General features: G+C 41.5%; 1 protein-coding gene across 1 annotated transcript in view; it reads left to right on the forward strand.

The window, feature by feature from the left end:
* Nucleotides 1–27,047, forward strand: part of LOC142657481 (uncharacterized) — a 57,824-nt gene that overhangs the window by 3,617 nt on the left and 27,160 nt on the right. Inside the window, exons 2-9 of the mRNA XM_075832517.1 lie at nucleotides 3,633–3,798; nucleotides 4,219–4,256; nucleotides 4,346–4,569; nucleotides 14,183–14,419; nucleotides 16,175–16,243; nucleotides 18,157–18,373; nucleotides 20,537–20,745; nucleotides 26,761–26,833. Coding sequence (XP_075688632.1) covers nucleotides 3,633–3,798; nucleotides 4,219–4,256; nucleotides 4,346–4,569; nucleotides 14,183–14,419; nucleotides 16,175–16,243; nucleotides 18,157–18,373; nucleotides 20,537–20,745; nucleotides 26,761–26,833 — 1,233 coding nt within the window. The remainder of the gene's footprint in view (nucleotides 1–3,632; nucleotides 3,799–4,218; nucleotides 4,257–4,345; nucleotides 4,570–14,182; nucleotides 14,420–16,174; nucleotides 16,244–18,156; nucleotides 18,374–20,536; nucleotides 20,746–26,760; nucleotides 26,834–27,047) is intronic.

Below are 27,047 nucleotides of genomic sequence, written 5' to 3' on the forward strand. Positions count from 1 at the left end.
CCCTTCTAACTAAAAGGAATTGTCCAAAGCAGACAATCCTTTTGAGTATCTGAGCTACGTGTCCTGTAACTCCTGATTTTACAACAGTCTGTAGCTAAAGATCCATTTACCTACTGCAGAGACGCAGATGGACAATATTCAGTAAAGCCTAATGCACATGACCATTGTGTGCCGCCCGAGTCCCGTCCGTGATCCGTGGAAAGATAGGACATGTCCTATCTTTCCACGGATCGCAGAGTTGGGTCCGTTTTCACAGACCTGATTCACCCGCTAAAGTGGATGGGTCCGTGAAAACTATCAGGTGCCACTCGGATGCCGTGAATTGTTGCCCGAGTGGCACATGGTTGTGTCCAACTGGCCAAACACTAACATATGACATACCAAATATAATATTGAAATCTATTTTCTTGTGTCTCCTAATAAAGCAATTATAGTAGATAATACCATTGTTTCCCCATAAAAGTTTGGTAGCTGACATTTTCCACGGTGGCTTGACTGGTTTTCTTTATTTATGTAAACTAGGAACTGCTAATGGTCATTGCATAATAAGTACTAATCCTGCTGACTGTGCAAGTATCCACCCCACCACCTTCTCCTGAGAGTCCTACGAAAAAAAAGTCTCAAGATGATGGGGGTTGGAGTGAAGTTTCCCACAGGCCAGACACTGCTAATGACAAAAGTTAAGGAAAAAATACTTTTACGCCTCATGCACACGACCGACTGTGCCGTCCGAGTCCCGTCAGTGATCCGAGGAAAGACAGGACATGTTCTATCTTTCCTCGGATCGGAGACTCGGACCATTTTTCACGGACCTGATTCACCCGCTAAAGTGAATGGATCCGTGAAGACTATCGGGTGCCACTCAGATGCCGTCAAAAATGGCCCGAGTGGCACAACGGTTGTGTGCAAGAGACCTTAGTCAAAAGACTCTCAAGAGTTTCAATCTCCAAATGTTAGTAGGTGGTTTTTACATTCTATGGGCGTAGGCTGCCCAAAACCCATTCATGTGCTCTATCTGTGATTTTCCACTGTCAGAATGCATGCCAAACTAGTATTACTTGTCCCTGTGATAGAGCCTTTCATCTACGTGTATCCTTTCATTTAGGCAACATAACAAAAAAAATTAAAACTGCAAATGTGGCAAATGTATTGTCCTCTTACCCCCATGAGTAGTGTAATTCAAAAACATTTTCCGAATTGAAAACAATAGAAAAGTGAGAAAAGAAGTAAAAGTAACCACGTGGCCAATTTTGTCCTTCAGAACCAAGGGAATGTTTTATGTTTTTGCCTCCTCACCCTTAACTTGTATATTTGTAGGATTACGTAACTTCTTTGTTTTTGTAACTTTGATGAAATGAAATAGAATTATTTTTTTTTAATGATTTTTTTTGTATTTTGTTATGTTGTTTTTTTTAATTCAGATACTTTATTAACATTTTTGTAAACATCTTTTGCACTGACCCTGGTGCTTCAGCGGTTAAACGGCCTGGCTCAGAGTTTTCTCAAGGTCCCGGCAGTTATTAGTGCAGGAGTGTGGTTATCAATCAAAGTTACTCTCGGCTCCTGATTGTGATGACATACAAGTACGTCATTCTGCATATTCTTGTATAACAAGCTACTCTGGTCCTAAAACCCTCAAGATTACCACATGGTTTTAAGGTGGCTGCATGAGCAATGTCAGGTATAGCCGAAAACCCAGGAGAGAAGACAAAAATGTCCTTTCTATATTGTTACATACATAGCGCTCAATGAACATTGTGTATAACGAAGAACCAGCAGCAGTTGCCCAACCGCCATTGGTCCTGGTGATCACATGGGTGTAGCTATATGGAGAACAGAGGTAGCAGACGGAACCAGGCCTTGGTGCCTGAGGGCGCCCAAATGCCCCTCTGCCACATAGGAAAAAAACAGTATTATAAACAGCACATGATAGGTGGGGGACCCGGTTACAGATATTGCATTGACATCCAAAAGCTTCAAGTTTTACCTCTATTGACCCAGCATAGCTGTAATTACTACGTTGCTATAACAGAACAGACTTAGGCCTCATGCACACGACCGTAAAAACTCCCATTATTACGGGTCGTAATTACGACCCGTAATAACGGGCTCATAGACTTCTATTGGCCATGGGTACCTTCCCGTTTTCTTACGGGAAGGTGCCTGTGCCGTTTAAAAAGATAGAACATGTCCTATTTCAGGCCGTAATAACGGCACGGGCAGCCCATAGAAGTCTATGGAGCTCCCGTAATAACGGGTGGCTACATGTGTGCACCCGTCATTACGGCAGCGTTGCTAGGCGACGTCAGTAAATAGTCACTGTCCAGGGAGCTGAAAGACTTAACTGATCGGCAGTAACTCTTTCAGCATCCTGGACAGTGAATTCCGATCAGAATATACAGCAACCTGTAAAAAAAAAAAAAGACGTTCATACTTACCGAGAACTTCCTGCTTCCTCCAGTCCAGTCACTCTCGACATCCGGCCCGACATCCCTGGATGACGTTTCAGCCCATGTGACCGCTGCAGCCAATCACAAGCCAATCACATGCTGCAGCGGTCACATGGACTGCCGCGTCATCCAGGGATGTCGGGCTGGATGTCAAGAGAGGGACGGGTCACCAAGGCAACGGCCGGGTAAGTATGAATTTCTTTTACTTTTACCTCGGAAAGGGCTGCCCCTTCTCTCTATCCTGCACTGATAGAGAGAAGGGGCTGCCGATTAGTGCAGTGCAATTTTGCATTGAAAACGTGCCCGTAAATACGGGTGGAATACTGGTGACACCGGAACCGTATTTACGGGCACGGGTCCGTAAATACTGGTGCAAAACGGGTCGAATACGTGTGACACCGGACCCGCATTTACGGCAGTATTTACGGGTGGGAAAAAATACGGTCGTGTGCACGAGGCCTTACCCTGTGCCTAGCACGCCTATGGCAGTCGAAATCACAGTGAAAAAGTGTAGTGTAAAAAAAATAAAAAATACTAAAATAAAAAATCAATATACAAAAATAAGCTCCCCCAAAGATCTTTTATGATCTTTTGGGAAATACACTATAATAATAAATAAACAAACGTAAAAAAATAAAATAAAAAAGTAAAACAAAAGAAAAAGCTACAGCTGTAAAACGAACATGTTTTAAAAACGGCTAAACCACATCTGGTCCTGAAGTCCAAAAATAAACCTTATGTATCTACTAAGACATTGGTCATTGGTATGACAGTCATCATGTGACGTAGTATAACTCTACATATTCTGGCAATTCTCCTGGAAATGTTTAGAGTTTATATCTCAACTAAATAGAGTATTTCTCTCTGTTAACCCAAAAACATTCTCCAAAACGTAATTTCTAAAACACTAGCATCACTACAAAGGCTATATTTCTATACAAGCCTAGTAAATAGCCTGAAGTTTTAGGATTTGGTACATTCAATAAGACCCAGGATGTAGGTCAAAGAGAATTACTGGACATGAGGATTTGCATAAAATAATCTAAATAGCAAAAAATTATCAAAAATAGCCCATGTCTACAACTGATATAAGAATATTGGATTTCTAAAAAATAAGTTATTCACTTACAAATGCGGACGTTGGAAAAATAACAACATACAACTCTAAACTTTCTTCCATAGACACACAGTTGGATCTCCTCACAGATTATCTTTCAAAAATCACACATTTATCTAACACCGGTGATAGATTTCCTGAAGATCTAAAAAGACACCTGGGTAAAGCCTTGGATATTGTTCATGGGATGAAACAGTGCCCATCAAGAGAAGATCGAGAGAAACCCTGCAGGTAAAATGACATCACTGCCCTCTGTGATATCAGAGAATGTCGAAATGATGTTTTTATGGTCAAATTGTTTTTGATTCTCAATAAGGACTCATGTATTTTAAGAATTACAAAAGTATTAATTCAACAAATAATTAACTGGAGTTGTTGCATATACATAGTTAAAATAGCATTATACACCTTTTCAGAATTTTTTTTTTTTCTTGCCCCCTAGGGCATTCTGCAAGCTGAGGCACTTTAGCCGGCCTAGCAAATACTTGACTAGGTGACCACCATGTCGATGCATGTAAAGAAGTAGTCACAGCAAGTTCTAATTGATAAGCAATCAGGGGAGCAACTAGGGGGGCCGGTGGGGCATTTGTCCCCCGAAGCTTTTTCCATGTTCCTTACATTAATAAGAAAATATTTTCGTCTTCACTTTAGAAACAGACGGTCATTGGTAAAAGAATTGGAATCCTCAGGTATGAGAACCAAAATAGAGGTCAGTAGCTAATCAATGTAATTCATTTCAATAATCATACCTATCAATTATGCTTGTGTTTATCCATAGTTAACCAAATATATAAAATGCTGGCACAACTGACAAGACCAAGAAAAATTCTGTATTTGCCCCATCACTCCAATGACAATCTACAAACTTTGTTAGACCTGTTACCAGAAGATGGTCAGATAGTTGCCTGTGTTTCCATTTTGGAACAGCATCATCCATGGAAAAAGTCTTCTTGGGGGAAGAAGTTACACACGGAAATAGGAATAACAGAGGACATCCTGAAGGTAATTATCACGTAATATTAAACATACAACTATATCAGATTTATATTACTCTTATGCTGGTCTACTAAATACATAACAACACTCCAGGGTACATTTAGGGAATGAAAAAAGAAACCCACAAACGTAAAGACTCAATGACCCAACCGAATCCCCTTTACCAGACCTATTAGATAAACAGTAAAGTCGGTCATGACTTTTCATTGAGTGGTCTGTACAGGCGGGGCCGGCCTTTGGGGTGTGCGACCTGTGCGATTGCACAGGGCGCATCACTCCAGTAAGAGGAAGGGGCGCTGCGCTGGTTCCCCTCCCCTTGCGTTTCTGAAGTTCCCGGGCCCAGCAACTCTGCAGCTGCCTTCTACTCTGCTCCAGTGCTGGCGAACCACTGAAACTGACACGTGACATGTCATGTGAAATTACAACGCAATGTGTGTCAGACTCAGTGCAGTGCAAGGGCCAAAACAGAGAAGGAGCACCCAGAAGCTATGAGTGGTAAGTGAAAACCAACCACTGCTCACTCATCGGGCCTCCAGGCACCAAGGCATTATTTACACTCTTTGGGGGCAATTGGGGGACATTATACTGTGTGGTGGGCACTAAAGGGGACATTATATTGTAAAGGAGGGCAATGAGGGGCATTGTACTGTGTGGGGGCAGGAAAGGAGGCATTATACTGAGTGGTGCAGCTATGGGGGCATTATACTCTGTGTGGGCAGCTATAGGGCATCATACAGTGTGGGGCAGCAAAGGGGACATTATACTGTATGGGGGCATTAAAAAGGCATTATACTAGGTAGGGGAACTGAATGGAAATTATACTGTGTGGGGGGGGGCAATATACTTAGAGGGCATTATACTGTGTGGGGGCAATAAAGGGGGCATTATACTGTGTGGGGGCACTAAAAAGGGCATTATACTGTGTGGGGGCATAATACTTTTTTATGGGGAATTTTTTTATAATGGGAGAGGGGCGCCAAATGAAAATATCTCACAGTGCACCATCTATCCTAAGGCCGGCCTGGCCTACAGGTCATATTCGAGCAATTAGGAGCAATTTGAGTTTTGAAGAGATTGAAAGATGTTCTGGGGTCTCCAGATGGCCAAGGCACTCTTTGTGATCTGATAACCTGCCACAACTGTGTAGTATAGGACCAAAAGGAGGGTATAAACAAGCATGACCAAAAGTAGGACTCGCGGAGGCTTTATGCTTCAGTGAGCTTAAAATGAAAATCCACCTTTTAACATCAATTATTTTCTGAATTATTTCATAAATGTTAAATAAAGTTTCAAAAAACTTTTGACATCTCATAGTGACCGGTGTATGGACTCATAGACTTTCTACTGAGTCCGTACACCACTTGCTCGGCTTTACGAGGAAAGCCGATCAGAAAGGAAGTGGTACTCACCCGAGCCATTCTTCAAGTTCGTTTTAGCGATCGGTGGGGGCTCAGTGCTAGAACCCCCACCGTTCAAAACTTTTGACATGTTACTATGACAAATCAAAAGTATTTTGAAAGTTTAGTTATCCTTTAAGATATCTTTATAGCAGCTGGAGTTTTTTTTTTTTTACATAGCTCCAAATCCCCTGTACAGACAAAGAGTGATATTGTACAATTTTTGTACAATTATCTGCAGCTACCACTAGGGGGAGCTTAGTGGATACGCTGTATAATAAATTTGGCGCATCTTGCTAGACATGTTAGACACTTTTCACTTTCTTATACCACCTCTTGATTGGCTCAGTTTGCACCAGATTTTTGTGCAAAAATTTTGATGTAATTTTGGTGCACGGTAGCACATTTTTCCTCTAAGCCACGCCTATTGTCCAGCATGGCACAAAAAGTGCCTAAAAAAGTTTTAAATGTGGTTGTCCTAGTTAGATTAAAAATATATGCCTAGTACCCTGGTAGTTACACCCATGCCATTTAGCCTGCCATGTGACAATGTGTGTCAAAAAGGGTAAAAAAGGGTAAAAATATTCCTTAAAATGACCTTGGCAATAGTAGTAGGCTGAACCCTAAACCTATCAATCCACTAGAATGGCACGTTATTTCCTGGTCTACTGTAGCGGCGGGTACACAAACAGGTTAAATAAAAAATTGAGTACACACAATTAAGTCCACACTTTGAAATCATCTTTTCAGTCAAGTTGTTTTGTTTTGCCGTCTTTATCCTGCGCACATTTGTGTAGTTTATGCTTTTCAATCTCCAGAGAGAAAAGCTTTAGATCTGGCACACTCCTAGCAAAGTCAGAAAGCGCTTTTACAAAGTCAACAGCTCTGCATTTAGCGTTAAACTCAGGGAATAAATTATGCATGAAATTGTGGTGAAGTCTCCAGATTGCAGAATTGCTCCTTTTGATATGAAAGGTTAATTCAGAAAAAAAAAAAAAAGTCGAAATAGCTTCAGATTTGGGAAGTAGGTAAAAGGGTTTTCGATTTCAAGAGCTGTTAATACAAAAAAAAACCTCCCACAAAAACAAATGTGTATTGATTTTTATGCCCTTTCTGGGGAATATGAGTGGTTACATACCTGGACCTGTGATACAACTACAGTAGGTTTGATAGCACGCTCTTGTATCATCCTTTCTAAATACCAATTCCTGGTCTTTGTAAATTATCTCTCGAATTGTCTGGGTTTTAACAGAAATTGGGGATATCTCCTGCTCTCCCAGCAGAGCAGACAAATTTTCCACAAAGTCTAGCCACCACTAGGGGGAGCTGGCTGCATATGTATTTATATTAACGCTCGGTACACTAATGTAGGCTGTTGAACCAAAAAGCTTCGGCAGCCTGTGGCCTGAATTTTTAAACCTAAAAGGTTGGTCACATAGGTACCTATTTACACATAGCTGGAAAGAAAAAAATCTTCCCCATCATTGCCAGGTCACATAGTCAACCGTGGTGCCCAATGACCTAACGCTACCACCAAGGTATGACCAGAAACAGTGGCATCATTTTTGCAGAACATTTCCAGACAAAACTGTTGCTAGCTTTCTGAGTGATTCAGAATGGCACGGCTATAATCCCATGAGGATTTTTCCTAATGGTCCAGGATCCAACCCTTTTTATAACATGATGGACCTCATTTATTAAAACTGACTAACTGAAAGGCTATTTTATTATTGGCCGTAACAACCAATTACTGTGAAGCTTTCATTTTTCCAGAGTAGTCCCCCTTTCCTTGCCTGTAGGCTCTCCTCAGTCCACAAAAAAAACCTCTCTAGTGAAAAACGATAAAGAGAAACAGGGCAAAGGGGGAAGAGGGGGATGCAGCTGCATGTCACGGTCCTCGGGTATGTGGACGCACTACGCCGCTCCGCCATAGCGGAGTGGAAGCTGGCCAAACAACAGTCTATGCAAAGTCTTTAGCATAAGAGTACCTGTAAGAGTCCAGACAGACACGAATTGTAGCAGACACTTTGGCACAGATAGAGCTTGACGTGGCAGAAGGCACCAGATGTGGCAGATGATACCAGACATGGCAGATGACACCAGACATGGCAGATGACACACTCGACTCCAACTAAGGGCTTAGGCTCAGAAATAAACACAGCAACAGGATACAGGAAGCAAGATACGGGAACACTGGGAGCAGGAAACAACTAAGGGACCATTTGCAATACGAACATGGGTAGATAACAACAATGCTCAGGCAAAGAGTGGCAGGGCGGAGCCCTTTTTATACTCCAGGGTGATCTGGGGATTGGTTAGGGAAGATTTTACATGTGCGCGCGCTGGCCCTTTAGGACTGGGGACGAGCGCGAGCGTGTACCATAGAGGGCAGTGCAGATCTAGACAGCCGCGTGTGCTGGCATCTCCGAGGAGGGAGATGCTTTCAAGAAGCCAGAGGTCTGCGGTCGCCCCCGTTGGAAGGTGAGGAACGGCGGCGGTCCGCGACCGATACAATGCAGCTTCTCGTTCAATGTTTCAGTGAGAAGAAAAGGAAAGGAGGAACAGCTGATTGGCTTGGGTCACACAACACAGCTCTTACATCACACCAGGAAGTGCCCGCCCACTCAGCAAACATAGAAAGAGACAAGGTTTATATACATTCATGTGAGCCTTACCGTTCAGCGGTCTCCATTAGGAAAATGATACAAAAGACATGAATCAGTTACAAAAAAAAAGGAAACTTTTTGCTGTCTTCAGTGGATATTAAATAATGGTGTCACTTTCTCTAATACTATTAGTTACAAAACCACTTCCACACGTAATCATTCTTCCCATTAACACTCTCTTGGGTGTAAAATTGTCTCTTATGTTTTTCTCATCGTGATTGGCCAGTAGGAATTAGTGTCTACGCTGAGGACAAAGGAAGAGGAATATTTCCTAATTTTCTTAAAGTGCTGAAACTTGTAATAGGCTCTGTTCACACTTTTCTATGAGCCTCTGCTGGGGGTTTCATCGAGGTTTCCATTACTTTTGACAGCAAGAGTAGCAGAGTATGCAGTGGTGTTCTTGCTGTCTAAATGACAGAAACCTCGATGGAACCCATGAAGGACCTCATTACGAATCAATGCACAGCGTCATGGCTTCCATTATAAATAGAGAGATCCCATGCATGGCCTTGAGCTATTAATCGGAAAGTAGAGCAGCTATAAAGAACATCTCCTGCTTTAGAGGACACTGAATACGTTATTTGGACAGTCTACTGATTTTAATGGTTAATTTGTGTAATGGTTCATTTCTCCTGTGGTGGCGCTGCAGGGGAATTAAAGACTTGTTGTTAGCTTCCTCCACAGATTGAAAGTGATCACATGTGATCAGTTTATAGTCAGTGTCAGAGCCATCTGCTACCGGCTCCAACTACTGCATACGGTCCAAATCATCCAGCGCACATAGGCAGCCAGAACAGCTGATCGGTGCGGGGTCCGGGTGTTGGACCCCCATCCATCATATAATGATGACCTATCCTGTGGATAGGTCATCAGTTGTCCGGTCGTAGACAACCCTTTTAAGAGTAAACTATAACTTTATCCGATCAGTGATTGATATGGTAGATTTTGATGAAACTTGTATTGCCGTTCCACGGAAGAGGATATAAGCAGTGGAACGTATGGCCATTTATTATCTTAATCCTAAATATAGTTTGAGATTTTAACTTTTCAGTATTTTTGGACTTTTTGGATTTATAGAGTCTAATTTATTTTTGAAAAATACTAAGTATGTTAAAAGACAATGTAGCATTTGCAAAAATAAAGATTATAGGAGGAAGGCTGTTGTTGAAAATATATTATTCATCAATTCTAATTTCGTTGGCATTCTGGAACCCTCCTTCTAAAATCTTATTTTTGTGTGCAAGTCATAGTCATAGTTACATAGTCATTGTATGTAATAAAAATGTAAATCACAAAATTAAAGGGTTCTCCAGGACTGTGACAGTGATGTGCTAGCCTTAAGGTCCTTCTACACCGGACAATGTGGGCCGTGAAAACCAGTGCCGATCAACAGCTTGTTGATTGGCGATCGTTTGCTCTTTTTACAAGGAGCAATGATTAGTTATGTATGAGGATGAGCGATCGTTACTACAATCCTTCACCCCGCCATACATTTCCATCGTGTCGGTAGCACATCTCACTGTCTACATGGGAAGACGTGCTGCCGACAACGATAAAATTTATTGCTGCATAAAAGATGCGATCAGCCGATCAATGAGCGTTTGCTCATTCATTGGCTGATCATTGCCCTGTTTACACAGGGTAATGATCAGGAACGATCATTGGCCCGTGTAAAAGGGCCTTTAGGATAGGCCATCAATATTTGATTGATTGGGTCTGACCTCTAGGATACCTGCTGATCAGCGCAATGGCACTTCAGTGCCGGGCATAAATAAAAAATTTGATGCGTCGGCTCACACGATCAGAAATCCCGCCAGCCCACCGTGCCTGCCTGAAAACTGTTTAAACATCACAACATTTCTTAAAGCCATCACTGTCATTAACTTTCACTTTACTAAAATGATGGCACTTTTTCGTGTGCCAGGGTCTGTGTGGAGTAGACATACAATTTTTTTTTTCAGATTTTCACCTATTTTTGTAATTTTTTTTATTTTTTTAAAAAGTTGCTTTTTAAAAATGAGTCTAAATCCTGGCAAAGCAGTAAGCCACATCCACTCCTCACTCCACTTTTACAAACTGACATGCATGGCGCTTTTGGCTCTAAATTCTGATGCAAATGGTTAATAAATAAAATTAGTTTGGAAAATCAAATCAATCAAATTCAACCTCTTCTCAACTTTAATGCTCGGCTGTTAACTCCCAGAATAGAATGCAGAAATCTGTGCGCATGTGTGACCCCCTCTCACGGGGTCAGGTGTCTGGCGTTCCTGATATCAGACATTTAAGACATATCCTATGGATAAATAAAGTTGGGAATACCACTTTAACATATAATAAATATGAAACAATAACATATATAATGTCCCCTTATTTATCAATATTAATTAAAGATTTCATAAGAAAAGGGTTTGCCTTTTTTTTTCCAGAAACAGCGCCACTCTTGTCCATTGGTTGTAACTGGTATTGCACCTCAGCTCTATTTGCTTGTCCATTTATGTGGTTATTTAAGCTGATCTTTATTATCAGACAGACCAATATATTTCTGTCGTTTTTTCTGTTAATTGCCCGTGTTCTTTCATGCAAACGACCAATAACCGACTGGCAATCTGTTAAATTTTGGTCCATTGTGTTGGACTTTTCCAATAGTCAACTATAACCTGATGTAATTGGCAAAGTGAACATTATAAAAAGTTTTTTTTAGTGCTGATTAGTGGATCTCATGATATTTAACTGCATGATCGTAAATATTGGTATTGGCGCAGTCGGACGACCATTCGGTTGTCCATCTGTTGGCTCCTTGCAGTCTCATGTCTATGGTCAGCGGGTTTTCCAGATTTAGCTAATTAGTTGCTTTATTTATTGTGTAATGAAAAGTTATATGATGTTCTAATGTACTTTCTGTATCAATTTCTCACTGTTTTCAAGATCGCTGCCAATTGTAAGGTAACGAGCCGGGCACCAGTGTGATCGTGACATGACCAGGACAGATTTGTATTCACTAAAAGAAAACAATTAGGGTTCTTATAGAATGACAGCAAGCAGAGATCTTGAAAACCGTCAGGAATTGATACAGAAAATGTTATAACTTTTCATTATACCTTTATTTCCTGAATCTGGACAATGCTTGAATTGACCAGGTTGGTTTTCTTGGCTGGTATTTGGTGGCCATCAGCTGTTCTTCAGTACACCAGCGCATTATAAATGACTGTTCATAAAAAATGAACATAAGTAGATTTAGATGGAAGTTTACTTTTTGGGCGAAATTGAAATCTGATATAGTTTCCGAGTCAGTAGCTGAATGCCCATCTGGCCCAAATGGCTACCTGTGAGCCTCAGGAGCGTTACTATCAGGGATGCAGAGGTTGTAGGTGCACCCAGGCACTGGTACCTGAGGGCAGGGCTCCCTTACCCTTTTTACCCTTGTTGTTAGAATGGTATGGTACAGCATAGGCAAAGAAAGAAATATATTAATATTCACTGTGCTCTGTTACAGAATAAATCAGTAAATAAATAATTAAATGATGAGTGTGGGGCCCCCAATGACACCACCAGTCCCAGCACCACAGCGCACGGACGGATTTCCACCGCTACACTGGGGTCAGCTAGATTCATGATAGGATTAGATCCACATCTCAGGAGACAGTATCACACATGTTAGGATTAGATACATGGCCCCAGCAGACAGTATCACACATGTTAGGATTAGATACATGGCTCAGCAGACAGTATCTCACATGTTAGGATTAGATACATGACTCAGAAGACAATATCACACATGATAGGGTTAGATACATGACTCAGCAGACTGTATCACCATACCTCCCAACCGTCCCAGATTCAGCGGGACAGTCCCGGATTCTGGGCGGTGTCCTGCAGTCCCGGGTGGCCGGAGGTGTCATTGGGACGCAGATACAGTTGAATCCAATGCAGAAGCAGGGACCCATAACCTCCCTGCTTCAGCATTCAACTATGGAGTCCAGGGCCAGAGCAGCGCAAGCTCTCTGGCCGAAGACTCCAGTCTTGGAAAAGCCCTTGACTTCACTGTCCACATATGGACAGTGACATCAGGGCCTCCACCTGAAGCGGAATCCCCGACCAGAGTGTTGCCAAGGCACTGGTCAGGGATTCTGCTCCTGGAGAAGCCCCTGGCGTCACTATCCATATATGGACAGTGACGTCAGGGGGTCCTCCTGGAGAGGAACTGTATGGGGCATCTGTGTGGGTATTATAATGTATAAGGGCATCTGTGTTGGCTTTATACTGTATGGGTCCATCTATGGGAGCATTATACTGTATGGGGCATTATACTGTGTGGGGTCAGTTATTTGGCATTATACTGTGTGGGATTCTACGAGGGAATAATACTGTGGGGAGGAACTATGGGAGCATGATACTTGTGTGGGCTGAACTGGGTGTGTATGGGTGGAAATTGGGCGGGGTTTAAAGGCGTGGCTTAAGAGGAGAAAAAATTGTCAGGCTACAAGTGCCGTATTGGTTGTCCCTCCTTGCGATACTTGAAAGTTGGGAGGTATGAGTATCACACATGATAGGATTAAATACATGACGCAGCAGACAGTATCACACATGATAGGATTAGATACAGGGCTCAGCAGACAGTATCACACATTTTAGGATTATATACATGACTCAGCAGACAGTATCACACATGATAGGATTAGATACATGACTCAGCAGACAGCAGCCATTCAGCATCAGGACATTATCTGCACTGCGTATACCACATCCAGTGCTGCGCTTGGAGCTGAAGTCGACTCAGGAGCGGGTTAGGTAAGTATATGGAGATGTTACTCCGTCGGGCGTTGGCAAGTACAGGACCCATGGCACAGGCCCCGCCTACAAGGTCCCTCTGGCCCAGTAGTATTAAAAACATGTGATCGTTGGCGGCCCAGTTTCAGTATTTCCATTGGCCCCATGAGCTTCACGCCTCTGCTTCTCTTCCACCCTAGTCAATCGCCGGGAGAAATGATGTTGGGTAAAAGTTCCTCTCCACTTGTTGAGTTACGTAATAGTCACACACACAGGTTCCCTTTACTGGATGTTTTTGGGGGGAGATCCCCAGAAGATATATGTAAATATTCTTGCATGAGAATATCCAAGTAGCAACTCTAAGAATACGGCATGGTATGTCATCCATTTAATTCCATTTGCCTACGGTCAAAAAACTCAGGGACATTATTTGACTGTGATTTTTTTATTCAATCAGTGAGGCCTCTCAGTTCTTTATAATTACATGATTATGGGCCCGAAGTAATTATTTTTGCCGTTAATTAGCAATAATAAATAACCACTTCATCCACACTCTTCACCCCTGTGACCTTCTTTATCCTAAACTTGACTCTGCTATTCTGTAATTTAACGCCACTTTAGGCTAGCAGAAAAAAATAATGTACGGTTTTCCTAGAGGACATAACTACATTTTCGTGCTTTGGTTCTGCTCGCAATCTATCCGAGTCTCCTTCATTATCGCGCCGCTGCTTCCATTTTCACACTTAATCAGGATACATCTGTATTCCGTGTCTGTTTGTTGTCTTGCAGAAGTTCGCTGCTTCGGGCGAGCAATATGACATGGTGTTTATCGACGCTACAGAGGAGAATCCTATAAACTATTACAACCTGATTATGAACAGCAATATGCTAAAAATGGATGGTGTGATTTGCGTACAAAACGTTTCTGCAAACGAGACGAGAAGCCAGGAGCACATCAATGATGAGATGGGATTAAGGTCCAAGGAAATGACAGATGTAATTAATGCAGACACCAGAGTGAAGCAGGTTAGTGCTATCAGGCAGGAATACAGAATGCAATGCTCGGGTGTTGGTAGAATAATTGAACAAACAGAAGGAAATATTTAATTTGAACAATCCAGTTAGAAAAGATAGCCGCCTTTATTGCTCTCGCTACTGGGAACATAGCATTTTATAATATGTCACGATTAAAGGGGAACTCCAAAGAAATTTTTTTTATTGCAGATTCCTCTTTGCGAATAGATAATAGGATGATATTCAAATGACTTGTATTAAATAATCTTATGTCTTCTGCTAGAAAATTAAGCGTCAAAATGTCTTCCTTTTGTTCAGTATGAAAAGAAAGTAGTCATGGCTGACTCTGTTTTGGATACATGTGAATTGGGCAGGCAGCCAAAACTGTCAATATTTAACATTGTTGCAATTCTGTATAGTTCTATGCAGTTAACTCTTGATGTTCCACACAACTGTATTTTTTTTTAGATCTTTCTCTCCAGTTTACAGAAGTACAGTAGAGATGAATGACATTATGCATTGTTTTTTATTGCCCTTTAAATACATTTAAAAAAAGGGTTATTCGGCATAAGAAAAACATGGCTGCTCTCTTCCAAATTCTGCTCCACAACGGTCAACCGGTTGAGTTTGGTATTGCAGCTCAGCACCAATCACGTCAATGGAGCAAAGCTTCAATACCAGACACAACCTATGGTTGGCGCTGGTGGGGCGCTGTTTTTGGAAGAAGTCAGCCATGTTTTTCTAATTCTGTACAACTTTGTGTTGTTATTTTTTATTTTAAAAGGTCCAAAATTATTAGTTTCATAATAAATCCTTTTTGGGGTTGTAACTCCTATAAAGCCTCAAATCCGCTTCATTTTAGGGTACGTTCACACAGAGTTTTTTTTGGCGCTGTTTTTGATGTGGAAACCGCGCCAAAAATGGCCGAAAACGCCACCTATTGATTTGCTTTGCAGGAAAAAGAAGCGTCATGCCCTTTCTTCAGGCGTTTCCGTCTCTGACCTCCCATTGACATCAATGGGAGGCAGAGATAGCGGTTTTAGCTGAGTTTTTTTGCCCGTGGCCGAAAAACGCAGCAATACACGTGGCAAAGAGAGTGCAGGCAAGTCAAGATCACAGTTTTTTCCACCTTCAAAAAACCTCAGTGTAAAAGGGGTTATGCTGGGACCAGAAAGTATTAGCAGTGTAGTCCCTGCAGTATGTGAGGACACTCGCTAATATACATTCTGGTCCCCCGTCGCGCTGATTCTGAGATTTTTTTTTACATAGTGACCGGCCCCGCTGTACTAATGCTCATGCTTGTACGTGGAGTACAGCAGGTCACATGACGAAGAGTTGTATCGTCATCAAAGAAGACTGTGCAAAGAGACTTCCGGTCCACCGGCTGCGCTCTAAAAACGGAGAAAATCTCAAAATCAGCGCGACGTGGGACCGGAATGTATATTAGTGAGTTTTCTCACATACTGCAGGGAGTACACTGCTAATAATTTTTGGTCCCTACATAACCCCTTTAAATGATAATATTCTGGCTGCCTATAGCTGCCACTAGGGAGAGCCTACTGAAGACAGATTTATTATTGAGTTCAATACGAGCCATAGAAAACCATCTTCAGTGAGCTCCCCCTAGTGGTGGCAGCAGGCAGCCAGCATTTGGACCTATTTAGATAAATATATATTTTTAGGCTCCATAGAACCCATTCAATGTTCAGTATCATGGTACTTTACAATTTTTATATAACATAACCGTTATTTTCTCTTTGTCTAAAGGTCGAGCTACCAGTAGAGGGCGTTATTATCATAAAGCGATTACCGGTTTCTCATGTTGCTGACACAACGGTAAGGCCAAATGACTTAATTAATTCACAATAAGGAATTCATCTAAGACAAACACATTATAGGTCATATTTTTTCCCTTAAAATAGAACTCCACCTTCTCACAAATTGTTACATTTCCATTCATCCATGTCTTAGATATATCTGTTTCTGTGAATTATGGGTAAGAACCAAGATGGCCATTAGAGACCCCAGCTTTCATTGAGTCATTGGGGTTCCTCATAAAAAGGCAGATGTGCCATATACACCGCGTTCCAAATTATTATGCAAATTTAATTTTTCGCTGATTTTCCTAAATAGTCGATGCAAATGACAACCAGTATAATCTTCAAGCCATCAACGGTTGGAGTATAATGCAAATTTTATTGAACAAATCTCCTAATGATAACAGATTTTTTTTTTGGAAGTAAAAAACTCAAAATGCACTGTTTCACATTATTATGCACAACAGAGATCAAAAATAAGTAATTTGTTGAATTTGCAGCATCAGGAGGTCATATTTACAGAAATCAAAAGCTCTTTCAATCAAAAAAAACTTAACTGGCCAAGTTACATGTTAACATAGGACCCCTTCTTTGATATCACCTTCACAATTCTTGCATCCATTGAATTTGTGAGTATTTGGACAGTTTCTGCTTGAATATCTTTGCAGGATGTCAGAATCGCCTCCCAGAGCTTCTGTTTTGATGTGAACTGCCTCCCACCCTCATAGATATTTTGCTTGAGAATGCTCCAAAGGTTCTCAATAGGGTTGAGGTCAGGGGAACATGGGGGCCACACCATGAGTTTCTCTCCTTTTATGCCCATAGCAGCCAATGACACAGAGTTATTCTTTGCAGCATGAGATGGTGCATTGTCATGCATGAAGATAATTTTGCTACGGAAGGCACGGTTCTTCTTTTTGTACCACAGAAGAAAGTGGTCAGTCATAAACTCTACGTACTTTGCAGAGGTCATTTTCACACTGTCAGGGACCCTAAGGGGGCCTACCAGCTCTCTTCCCATGATTCCAGCCCAAAACATGACTCCGCCACCTCCTTGCTGACATTGCAGCCTTGTTGGGACATGGTGGCCATTCACCAACCATCCACTACTCCATCCATCTGGACCATCCAGGGTTGCACGGCACTCATCAGTAAACAACACGGTTTGAAAATTAGTCTTCATGTATTTCTGAGCCCACTGCAACTGTTTCTGCTTGTGAGCATTGTTTAAGGGTGGCCGAATAATAGCTTTATGCACACTTGCAAACCTCTGGAGGATCCTACACCTTGAGGTTCGCGGGACTCCAGAGGCACCAAATACCTGTTTGCTGCTTTGCAATGGCATTTTAGCAGCTGCTCTCCTAATCCTATTAATTTGTCTGGCAGAAACCTTCCTCATTATGCCTTTATCTGAACGAACCCGTCTGTGCTCTGAATCAGCCACAAATCTTTTCACAGTACGATGATCACGCTTAAGTTTTCTTGAAATATCCAATGTTTTCATAACTTGTCCAAGGTATTGCACTATTTCACGCTTTTCGGCAGCAGAGAGATCCTTTTTCTTTCCCATATTGCTTGAAACCTGTGGCCTGCTTAATAATGTGGAACGTCCTTCTTAAGTAGTTTTCCTTTGATTGGGCACACCTGGCAAACTAATTATCACAGGTGTCTGAGATTGATTACAATGATCCAAAGAGCCCTAAGACACAATACCATCCATGAGTTTAATTGAAAAACTAATAATTAAATGTTTATGACACTTAAATCCAATGTGTATAATAATTTGGAACACAGTGTAGGAGTCTGGAAATGCTGGGTGACAACCCTTGTGGGGTTTCTAATAACTACTATATTGATTGTCGAAGAAGTTTTGCAAACAGAGATATAACTAAGAAACAGCATAATAGGGTTATTATACTTTTTTTTATGTAGAAAGGGATTTTAGCCGATGATGTTTTTCGAGGACTCAAAGGCCGCTGTATACTGGATCGGCTGCGTTTGGATGGCAAGGTCGCCTATGTGACTGGGGGAGGTCAGGGCATTGGACGAGCCTTTGCTCACGCTCTGGGAGAAGCTGGTGCAAACGTGGCCGTCATAGACATGGTACTTGAAAAAGCTGAGGCCGTGGCCAATGAATTGCACCTAAAAGGTAGAGTATGTAGAATATTGATATATGATTGGGGGCAATTTTTTTTTTTTACAGGATTACGGATTCGGTGAGTAAAAACTGTTAAAGTAGGAACAAAAAGTGTATAAAATGCATAATACATTTGGCGACCGTGTTCTCCATTCTGCGGCATTTTGCTTAGTAAATCTCGCCCTCATGTCTGCATTGCCTTCGAGCCGAGATATTGGGGACTGTGCCTGTAGGAGGCGCTGTGTATTCTTTACATACACACCTCCATAATCCCAGTCTATTAATGTACTCAGCTCATGCGCAGTAAAGATTATACACAATATTACGTGTCTTGTCGCTGCATCACAACGGGAAGATTTTGGGTCTTGATGATGTTGTAATTTACAAAATTCCCATCCCATTCGTTAATCTGTGGCTGATCCCAGGCTAAATCAGTGCCCACATTACACAAAGCGGGGGGCATTGGCGTACCCCACTCCCCACGTAATCTAGAATATTTTGAAACCCGTTATCAATGCCAGATTAAAGGAATTTTACTATATTAGGGAATTTATATTTTTGCATTTATATTTCCCTAACAATGATGTATAGGTTCCTATTTTGCAGAAATAAATGTAAAATCATCAAAACCATCTGTATGCTTGTTAATAACCTTCCGATAGTCTGGTATGCTTTCACCCAGAATACCCAACTGTCTAGACTGCTAAATATTTTTATCATCCAATTTCTGGATTTTTTTTGTGGAGTACCTAGGCCAATATGGGCTCTCACATGCTAGAGCCAAGTGCCCCAACCTCTTCTTAAATATTTACACATAACTGTATTTACCTGTATGGTACATGCAATATTCAGTATTGACCACTAGGTGGCGGTATTTCACAATAATTGTATTTATGCAACGTATAAGCGCAAAAATAAGAAACATCATGTAAATAACACTTGAAGGTTTGGGATAAACTTTTGTTTGAATTTAAAGACAACTACATACATATCTCTACATATAATAAAACGGTAAACTTTGCGTGTCTGTACGTTAAAAATATTTGCTAAAAAAAATTATTGGGGGGATGAAGGATAAGTGATAGAATGCATTAAGATCATGTTTGGAATTTTTGTCTGTTTGCTTGTGCACACATCACGTAAAAACGACTGACCCAATTCGGATGGATTTTCAGAAAAACATAGGTGTCAACTTGAAGTAACATTTAGTTTTTATTTCAACGCAATCGGTTCACTCAATCAGAAGATATGCGAATTTAATGTTTTCATAAATTAGTTTACATTGCATTAGTACAACAACAACAACAACAACAACAGCAACAACAGCAACAACAACAACAACAACAACAGCAACAACAACAACAACAACAACAACAACAACAGCAACAACAGCAACAACAACAACAACAGCAACAACAACAACAACAACAACAACAACAGCAACAACAACAACAACAACAACAACAGCAACAACAACAACAACAACAACAACAAACCATGGCAACCAATCACATTTTTACTTTCATTTTGTATTGTCTTGGAAAAATCTACACCAGTAGTTTGCTATGGGCGACTGCTCCAAATTTCATCTATACTGATTGTTAGATAAGGGAGAGGTTGCAAACAATGGATGTGGCGCAGGTCATAGCGTTTTTATACCCCGAATCCCCCTCATTCCAAATAATTTTCTCTTCAGGTTTAAACGTGTACAGTTTCCGGTCAGCTTATGTTACGCTACGACCATCAACAAAGCGTAGAGCCAAATGCTGTGCGTTGTGGGCGTGGACCTCAGTGTCAGCTCCTTTGCGCACGCACGGCCAGCTCTATGCGGCTCTCTCCCGTGTTAGCAACTCCACCAATCTTTATGCGCACATCCCTGGTGGTTCTACTGCTGACCTTGTTTCCAGGGAAGCGTTGTCGTAGTCAACCTGACTACTGAAAGAAACTATTTTTATTTGAAGTTTGTTTATTGTCTTTGTTTTTTTTTCACTTTGCTTTGAGTAGGGTCCAAGGCTAGGAGTATACTTATAAAAAACCGAATCGGTACGTTTTTCAGTGGTCTGCGCGTACGAAGTCGCGGGCACAGCTAGTTAGTAAATATTATTAGTGTTTTTTTGTGGGTTTTTTTTGGAACTTTTCAACTCACCTAATTTTATTCCATGAATTATTTTTCAGGCATCAAATCTGTTGCTATGGCAGCCGACATTAGCAAAGAAGAAGACGTGACAAGAGTTGTGGACACAATTGTGGCTAATTGGGGGAAAATTGACATAGCATGTAATAATGCAGGAATTAATATGAATTCTGCAAGTGAAAATACTACATTGGAGGAATGGGATAAAACATTCAGTGTGAACTTACGTGGCCTGTTCATGTGCTGCCAGGTATTATATGAGTTTTGTTCTTTTTTAATCATTAATTTTCAAAAGTCAGTTTATCTGTAGTACGAGCTCCATTGTTTATCATGTTTATGACCTGCTCAGAAGTGGACTGAAAATTAACTCAATATAACCAATTGTGAGAATATTGACAGCAGCAGGAAAAGAGTGTGCTGATCTTGTGGGAGGTAGTGACCTGACATTGTGGACAGGGGCTGTGTGTGACAGGATCAGTATCATGGTATAGGAATGGAGGCATATGGTTGGTCAGACTGAAACAAGGGGAAGGAGAAGCATACCCCATCAGCACAGAGAAGTGTAAAGATCGAATTAGATTCTGAGAATGATGGCAGCAGCAGGAGAGGAGTGTGCTGATTTTATTGTAGATAGTGACCAGTCCACTGATTATGTTAGTGAAGACAGGGCTGCATGTTTGGACTAGTGTCTTGATTAAGTTGGGGATAGAAACCCAGTTACCAATTAAATCCTGTAAATGATAACAGCAGCAGGAAAGGAGAGTGTTAATCTTGTCAGGGACAGTGACTTATCCAATTACATGATCGTGTAAGTGGGCATAGGACTTCATGTGACAGGATCAGTGTCATGATTTGGATTGCAACTAAAACCCTGTAACCAGACCCTGGGAATGATGACAGCAGCAGGAGATGAGTGTGCTGATATTGTGGGATACAGTGACCTGTCAGTAAGGACAGGGCTGTGTGTGACGTGACAGGATGAGTGTCATACTATAAGCATGGAGACGTGCACTGTGTCAGACTCAGACTTAGGGGAATGGAAATGATGACCCATCAGATAAGAGAAGTGTACAGATCCAATTAGATTAAGAGAATGATGGCAGCAACAGGAGAGGAGTGTTCTGATCTTATTGAAGGTAGCAACCTGTTCACTAATGTGATTGTTTAGTGGGGACTGGGCTGCATGTGACAGGGGTCGTGTCATGATATGGTTTTGGATCGAAACCCAGTAACCAATTACAGAGGCGTAGCTAGGTTCTTCTGCACCCGGGGCAAAGATTCAGATTGGCGCCCCCCCCCCCAACTTATTTCCCGACATCTCCTTCCCCCTCGCCATGTTTTCTTTCCCTACCAATCAATGAGGTGTAATTTTTTTTCACGATTTTTTTAATGTAACGCGAGTATTTAAAAGCATTTCTACATTTTACAAGCGATATAGTTCTATAATGTAATTAACATAAAAATAAATTAAAAGAAAATAAATTAAAGAGGCCACACAGCCCCCTGTAGATAGCGCCACACAGCCCCCCTTGTACTTAGCGCCACACTCCTCCCCCCTTGTACTTAGCGCCACACTGTGAACAGACCGGTGAGCGGTAGCCTACCTCTACCACTCTCCGCTCTGCCTGGTGTGACTTACCGGAGAAGCCGAGGAGGTCATGTGGCGCAGGCAGCGGCGGAGTTCCTTCTGACTAGGGTCGGTGCAGCCAGGGCCGGCCTTCGCTTGGATGGCGCCCTGTGCGGGACTCTCTATTGCCGCCCCCTACACAAACCAAAAATTAACCACATATATGGACACGCTGGAACATATATACTGTACATACATAAAGACACAGATATTTAGACATACAGGCAAATATACATACACACATTCTGGAATATATACATACAGGTAAATATATAGACGTACAAACACATATATACACACACACACACACACACACACACACACACACACACACACACACACACACACAGATAAATACACAGACAGGATCATATACAAATACATAAAAGGCACAAATATACAAGCACAAAGACACATTCACAAACAGACCCATATATAGGCACACAGACACATATGTACACAACACAGATAATGTAGTAGTGTTACCTGCAGTCCTATGTAACACCACAGATAACACAGTGATCACTCTCTGAGTACAGATAATGTAGTAGTGTTACCTGTAGTTCTATATAACACCACAGATAACACACAGTGATAACTCTCTGAGTACAGATAATGTAGTAACTGCTGCCTGCAGTCCTATGTAACAACACAGATAACACAGCGATAACTCTCTGAGTACAGATAGTAGTGTTACCTGCAGTCCTATGTAACACCACAGATAACACACAGTGATAACTCTCTGAGTACAGATAATGTAGTAGCTGTTGCCTGCAGTCCTATGTAACACCACAGATAACACATTTTAACAGAGCTGAGATTGTAATTTAGCACAATGTGTTATCTGTGGTGTTACATAGGACTGCAGGCAACAGCTACTACATTATCTGTAATCAGAGTTATTACTGTGTTATCTGTGGTGTTACATAGGACTGCAGGTAACACTACTACATTATCTGTACTCAGAGAGATATCACTGTGTTATCTGTGGTGTTACATAGGACTGCAGATAACATCTACTACATTATCTATACTCAGAACGTTATCACTGTGTTAGGGTATGTTCACACGAGGGCGTCCGTAACGGCTGAAATTACGGGGATGTTTCAGCCTGAAAACATCCCCGTAATTTCAGCCGTAACGGCATGTGCAGGCGCTAGAACGCCGCGTCAATTACGGACGTAATTGGCGCTGCTATTCATTGGAGTCAATGAATAACGGCTCCAATTACGGCCAAAGAAGTGACAGGTCACTTCTTTGACGCGGGCGTCTATTTACGCGCCGTCATTTGACAGCGGCGCGTAAATTACGCCTCGTGTGAACAGACAAACGTCTGCCCATTGCTTTCAATGGGCAGATGTTTGTCAGCGCTATTTTCGGACGTAATTTCGGGGCAAAAACGCCCGAATTACGTCCGTAAATAAGCCGTGTGAACATACCCTTATCTGTGGTGTTACATAGGACTGCAGGGAACACTACTACATTATCTGTACTCAGAGGGATATGACTGTGTTATCTGTGGTGTTACATAGGACTGCAGGTAACATCTACTACATTATCTGTACTGTGTAGCAGAGCTGAGATTGTAATTTAGCACACAGTACAGATAATGTAGTAGATGTTACCTGCAGTCCTATGTAACACCACAGATAACACAGTGATAACTCTCTGAGTACAGATAATGTAGTAGTGTTACCTGCAGTCCTATGTAACACCACAGATAACACTTTGATAACCCTCTGATTACATATAATGTAGATGTTACCTGCAGTCCTATGTAGCACCACAGATAACACAGTGATAACTCTCTGAGTACAGATAATGTAGTAGTGTTACCTGCAGTCCTATGTAACACCACAGATAACACAGTGATAACTCTCTGAGTACAGATAATGTAGTAGTGTTACCTGCAGTCCTATGTAACACCACAGATAACACAGTGATAACTTTCTGAGTACAGATAATGTAGTAGATGTCAGAGACAAACACATGCAGAGACAAACACACGCAGAGACACACAAACACACGCAGAGAGACACTCACCAGGTCTCCTTGCTGACAGGTCAGGACGGGCTGTGTGTGGACGGAGCTTCCTCTCTGCTTCTCGGCAGAGCACAGAGCACAGGCAGATGCAGGGAGGCTGCAGCACGGGAGTGGACCTGTCCCCTGACCTGAGTCATCTGACCTCATGTCACTGACGTGAGGTCAGGTGACTGGACTGGTCCACTCCCTGGCCGTCACAGACCCCAGTCAGAACGCCGTAATGTCCTGGCTGTTCCTAAGCTGCTGCAGTTGTCCCACATACGGGGCGCCTGTCAGCAGCGATCTGCTGCTCTTTGGCGCCCCCCTTCCCTATCCTCCGGGTTGCGCCCGGGGCAAATGCCCCGCCTGCCCCCCCTAGCTACGCCCCTGCTTATTGGGGGGGGGGGGGTAGTGACTTGTCAAATTACATAATTGTGTTAGTGGTCATAGGAGTACATGCGACAGGTTCAGTGTTTAGATTTGAAATGGAATTGAAACCCTGCAAACAATCAAACCATGAGAATGATGGCAGCAGCAGGATAAGAGTGTCTTGATCTTGTGGGAGACAGTGACCTGGTCACTGACTGATTTTGTTAGCTAGGATAGTAGTATTATAATTTGGATCGGGCTGGAAACCCTGTAAACGTTTAAATGGTGATAATGATGACAGCAGCAAAAGGATGCCAATCATGTGGAAGAAGTGACTTGGACAATCACATAATTGTGATGGGATAGGGCTGCATGCGACATAGTCAGTGTCATGATTTGGATGGGAATATAAATCCTGTAACCAATCATACCATGGGAAAGATGACAGCAGCAGGAGAGGAGTGTGCTGATCTTTTTAGAGGAAGTGACATGACTACTCATATAAAAATGCCAGTGATGTAGGGCTACACGTGACAGAAAAAGCCTCATTATTTTGGTAGGGATAGAAACTCTGTAACTAATCAGAACATGGGATGAAAACAGCAGCAAAACAGTGTGCTGATTTTGTGGGAAGCAGTGACCTGTCTATTCATGTGAATATGTCAGCGAGGACAAGGATGCACATAACAGGGGCAGTGTCATTAATTGGATGGGAATAGAAAGCCTTTAACCAATAAAATCGTGATGTGCCGATCCTGTAAGGAACAATGATTTTGCACAAGATTATGCTAGTGATTTTATATATATATAGATATATATATATATACACACATATACATATATATATATATATATATATATATATATATAGCAGCCTTTTTTGTATTAAAACTAATCTGAACTTGGCATTAGTTTCTGTCCTATCGACCTAAATGGATCATAATCCTATTCAAAAATACAGAAACAAAAAGTGTGGGCCTTACCTGGCTTAGATCTATGAATAATACAGAGTATTACGCGACCACAGGCACGAAGCAGGTTGGAAGCAATGTATACTGGTTTGTTTTCTTCCAGCATTCTCCACTCGGCATAATTGGCACAATAATGAATAATTTGTAAAGCACTTTTAGTTAATTAATGTAGCACTGATAACTGAACCCTTTAAGTGTTATCGGGTGGGGCCCGGTTTGAAGGAGCAACAAATCTACAGTATTAGCGGGCTCCTTCAGCGCTTCTCTGATGCTAAGTAAATTAATACTTTAAATACACTTTGAAATGTGGCCTTTCTGTGCTGTTGCCTAATCGTTAATTAGGATTAACAACTGAAACTGCTAATTAATTTGGAGATTTCTCCTTTTTCATTGATAAATCTATAGAATGAGATTGGTTGAGACAAAATTCAAGGGGATTTAAACTCAGGTATCATTTCTTGCTGTTAGGCCGCATTCACTTTGGGCATTTTTCCCGGAATTGTTGCCTTTGTGCTGTGTAGGAGATGGTAGAAAATGAAACATATGCAATTTCCATTCAGAATATTATTTTTTTATGGCAATTTATAAGCAAGGTGATTTTTTTCTTTTTGTTTTTGTTTTTTTATTACAGTTGTGACACATTCCTATTGATTAAAAAAATACACAAAAAGACTATATTTTTTTAAAAAAATGCTAAATCCCACAGGTAGTAATTTTTTCCATAGTAAGGCCGGGTTCACACAGAGTTTTTTGCAGGCGGAAAATCTGCTTCAAAATTCCGTTTGGGAGCCGCGGGCATAAAACGCCGTGAAATATGCTTTCTCTGCCTGCCATTGATGTCAATGGGAGGTCAGAGGCGTAATCGCGCGAAGATAAAGCATGTCCATTCTTTCTCCCGCGAGCCGGTTTTACCACTGGCGGTTTCCGCGTCCAAAAACTCTGTGTGAACATACCCTAACAGCTCTAAGAAATTTTTTTAAAACTGTTTCTTAAAAAGATTAGTGAAATCCAATTTATCTGTCATACATAAGGGTTTTGCTTTATTTGAGATAGTTTTTGGTTTTTTTAGCCCCTTTTTTTTTTTTTGCTGTTATTTTTTTTTATAATTTATATCTTTTTTACATTTTTATTTATTAACTTTTTTTTGCGTGAAGTGTCTGTCCTAAAGAAACCATCAATTGAATATTGTGAATTATTAATTTTTTCTTGGGAAAGGTATGATAATATAATCCAAAAAAAAAAGGGGTCACATGTCGTCTCTGTGTTCTTTCCATAGGCTGCAGGCCGCATAATGCTGAATCAAGGATATGGGAAGATAATTAATACCGCGTCTATGGCAAGTTTAATAGGTGAGTGATGAGAGTTGACAGTCAGGCTCCGGAATTCATCATTTAATTAGTAATCATGCCATCTTATTTAATTAAGCATGTATCGGAAAGTGGTAACTCACTGACACTATGTATCAGGTCAAAAAATATATTAGAAAACATTTACGGCCCCCTTGACCTGCGTGTGAGCGCTGCACCTGTGCAAAGCGAGGCTCATTAATACGGTGTCTTGCGC

This window comes from Rhinoderma darwinii, chromosome 7 (genome assembly GCF_050947455.1).
Source record: "Rhinoderma darwinii isolate aRhiDar2 chromosome 7, aRhiDar2.hap1, whole genome shotgun sequence".
NCBI classification, from domain to species: Eukaryota; Metazoa; Chordata; class Amphibia; order Anura; family Rhinodermatidae; genus Rhinoderma; species Rhinoderma darwinii.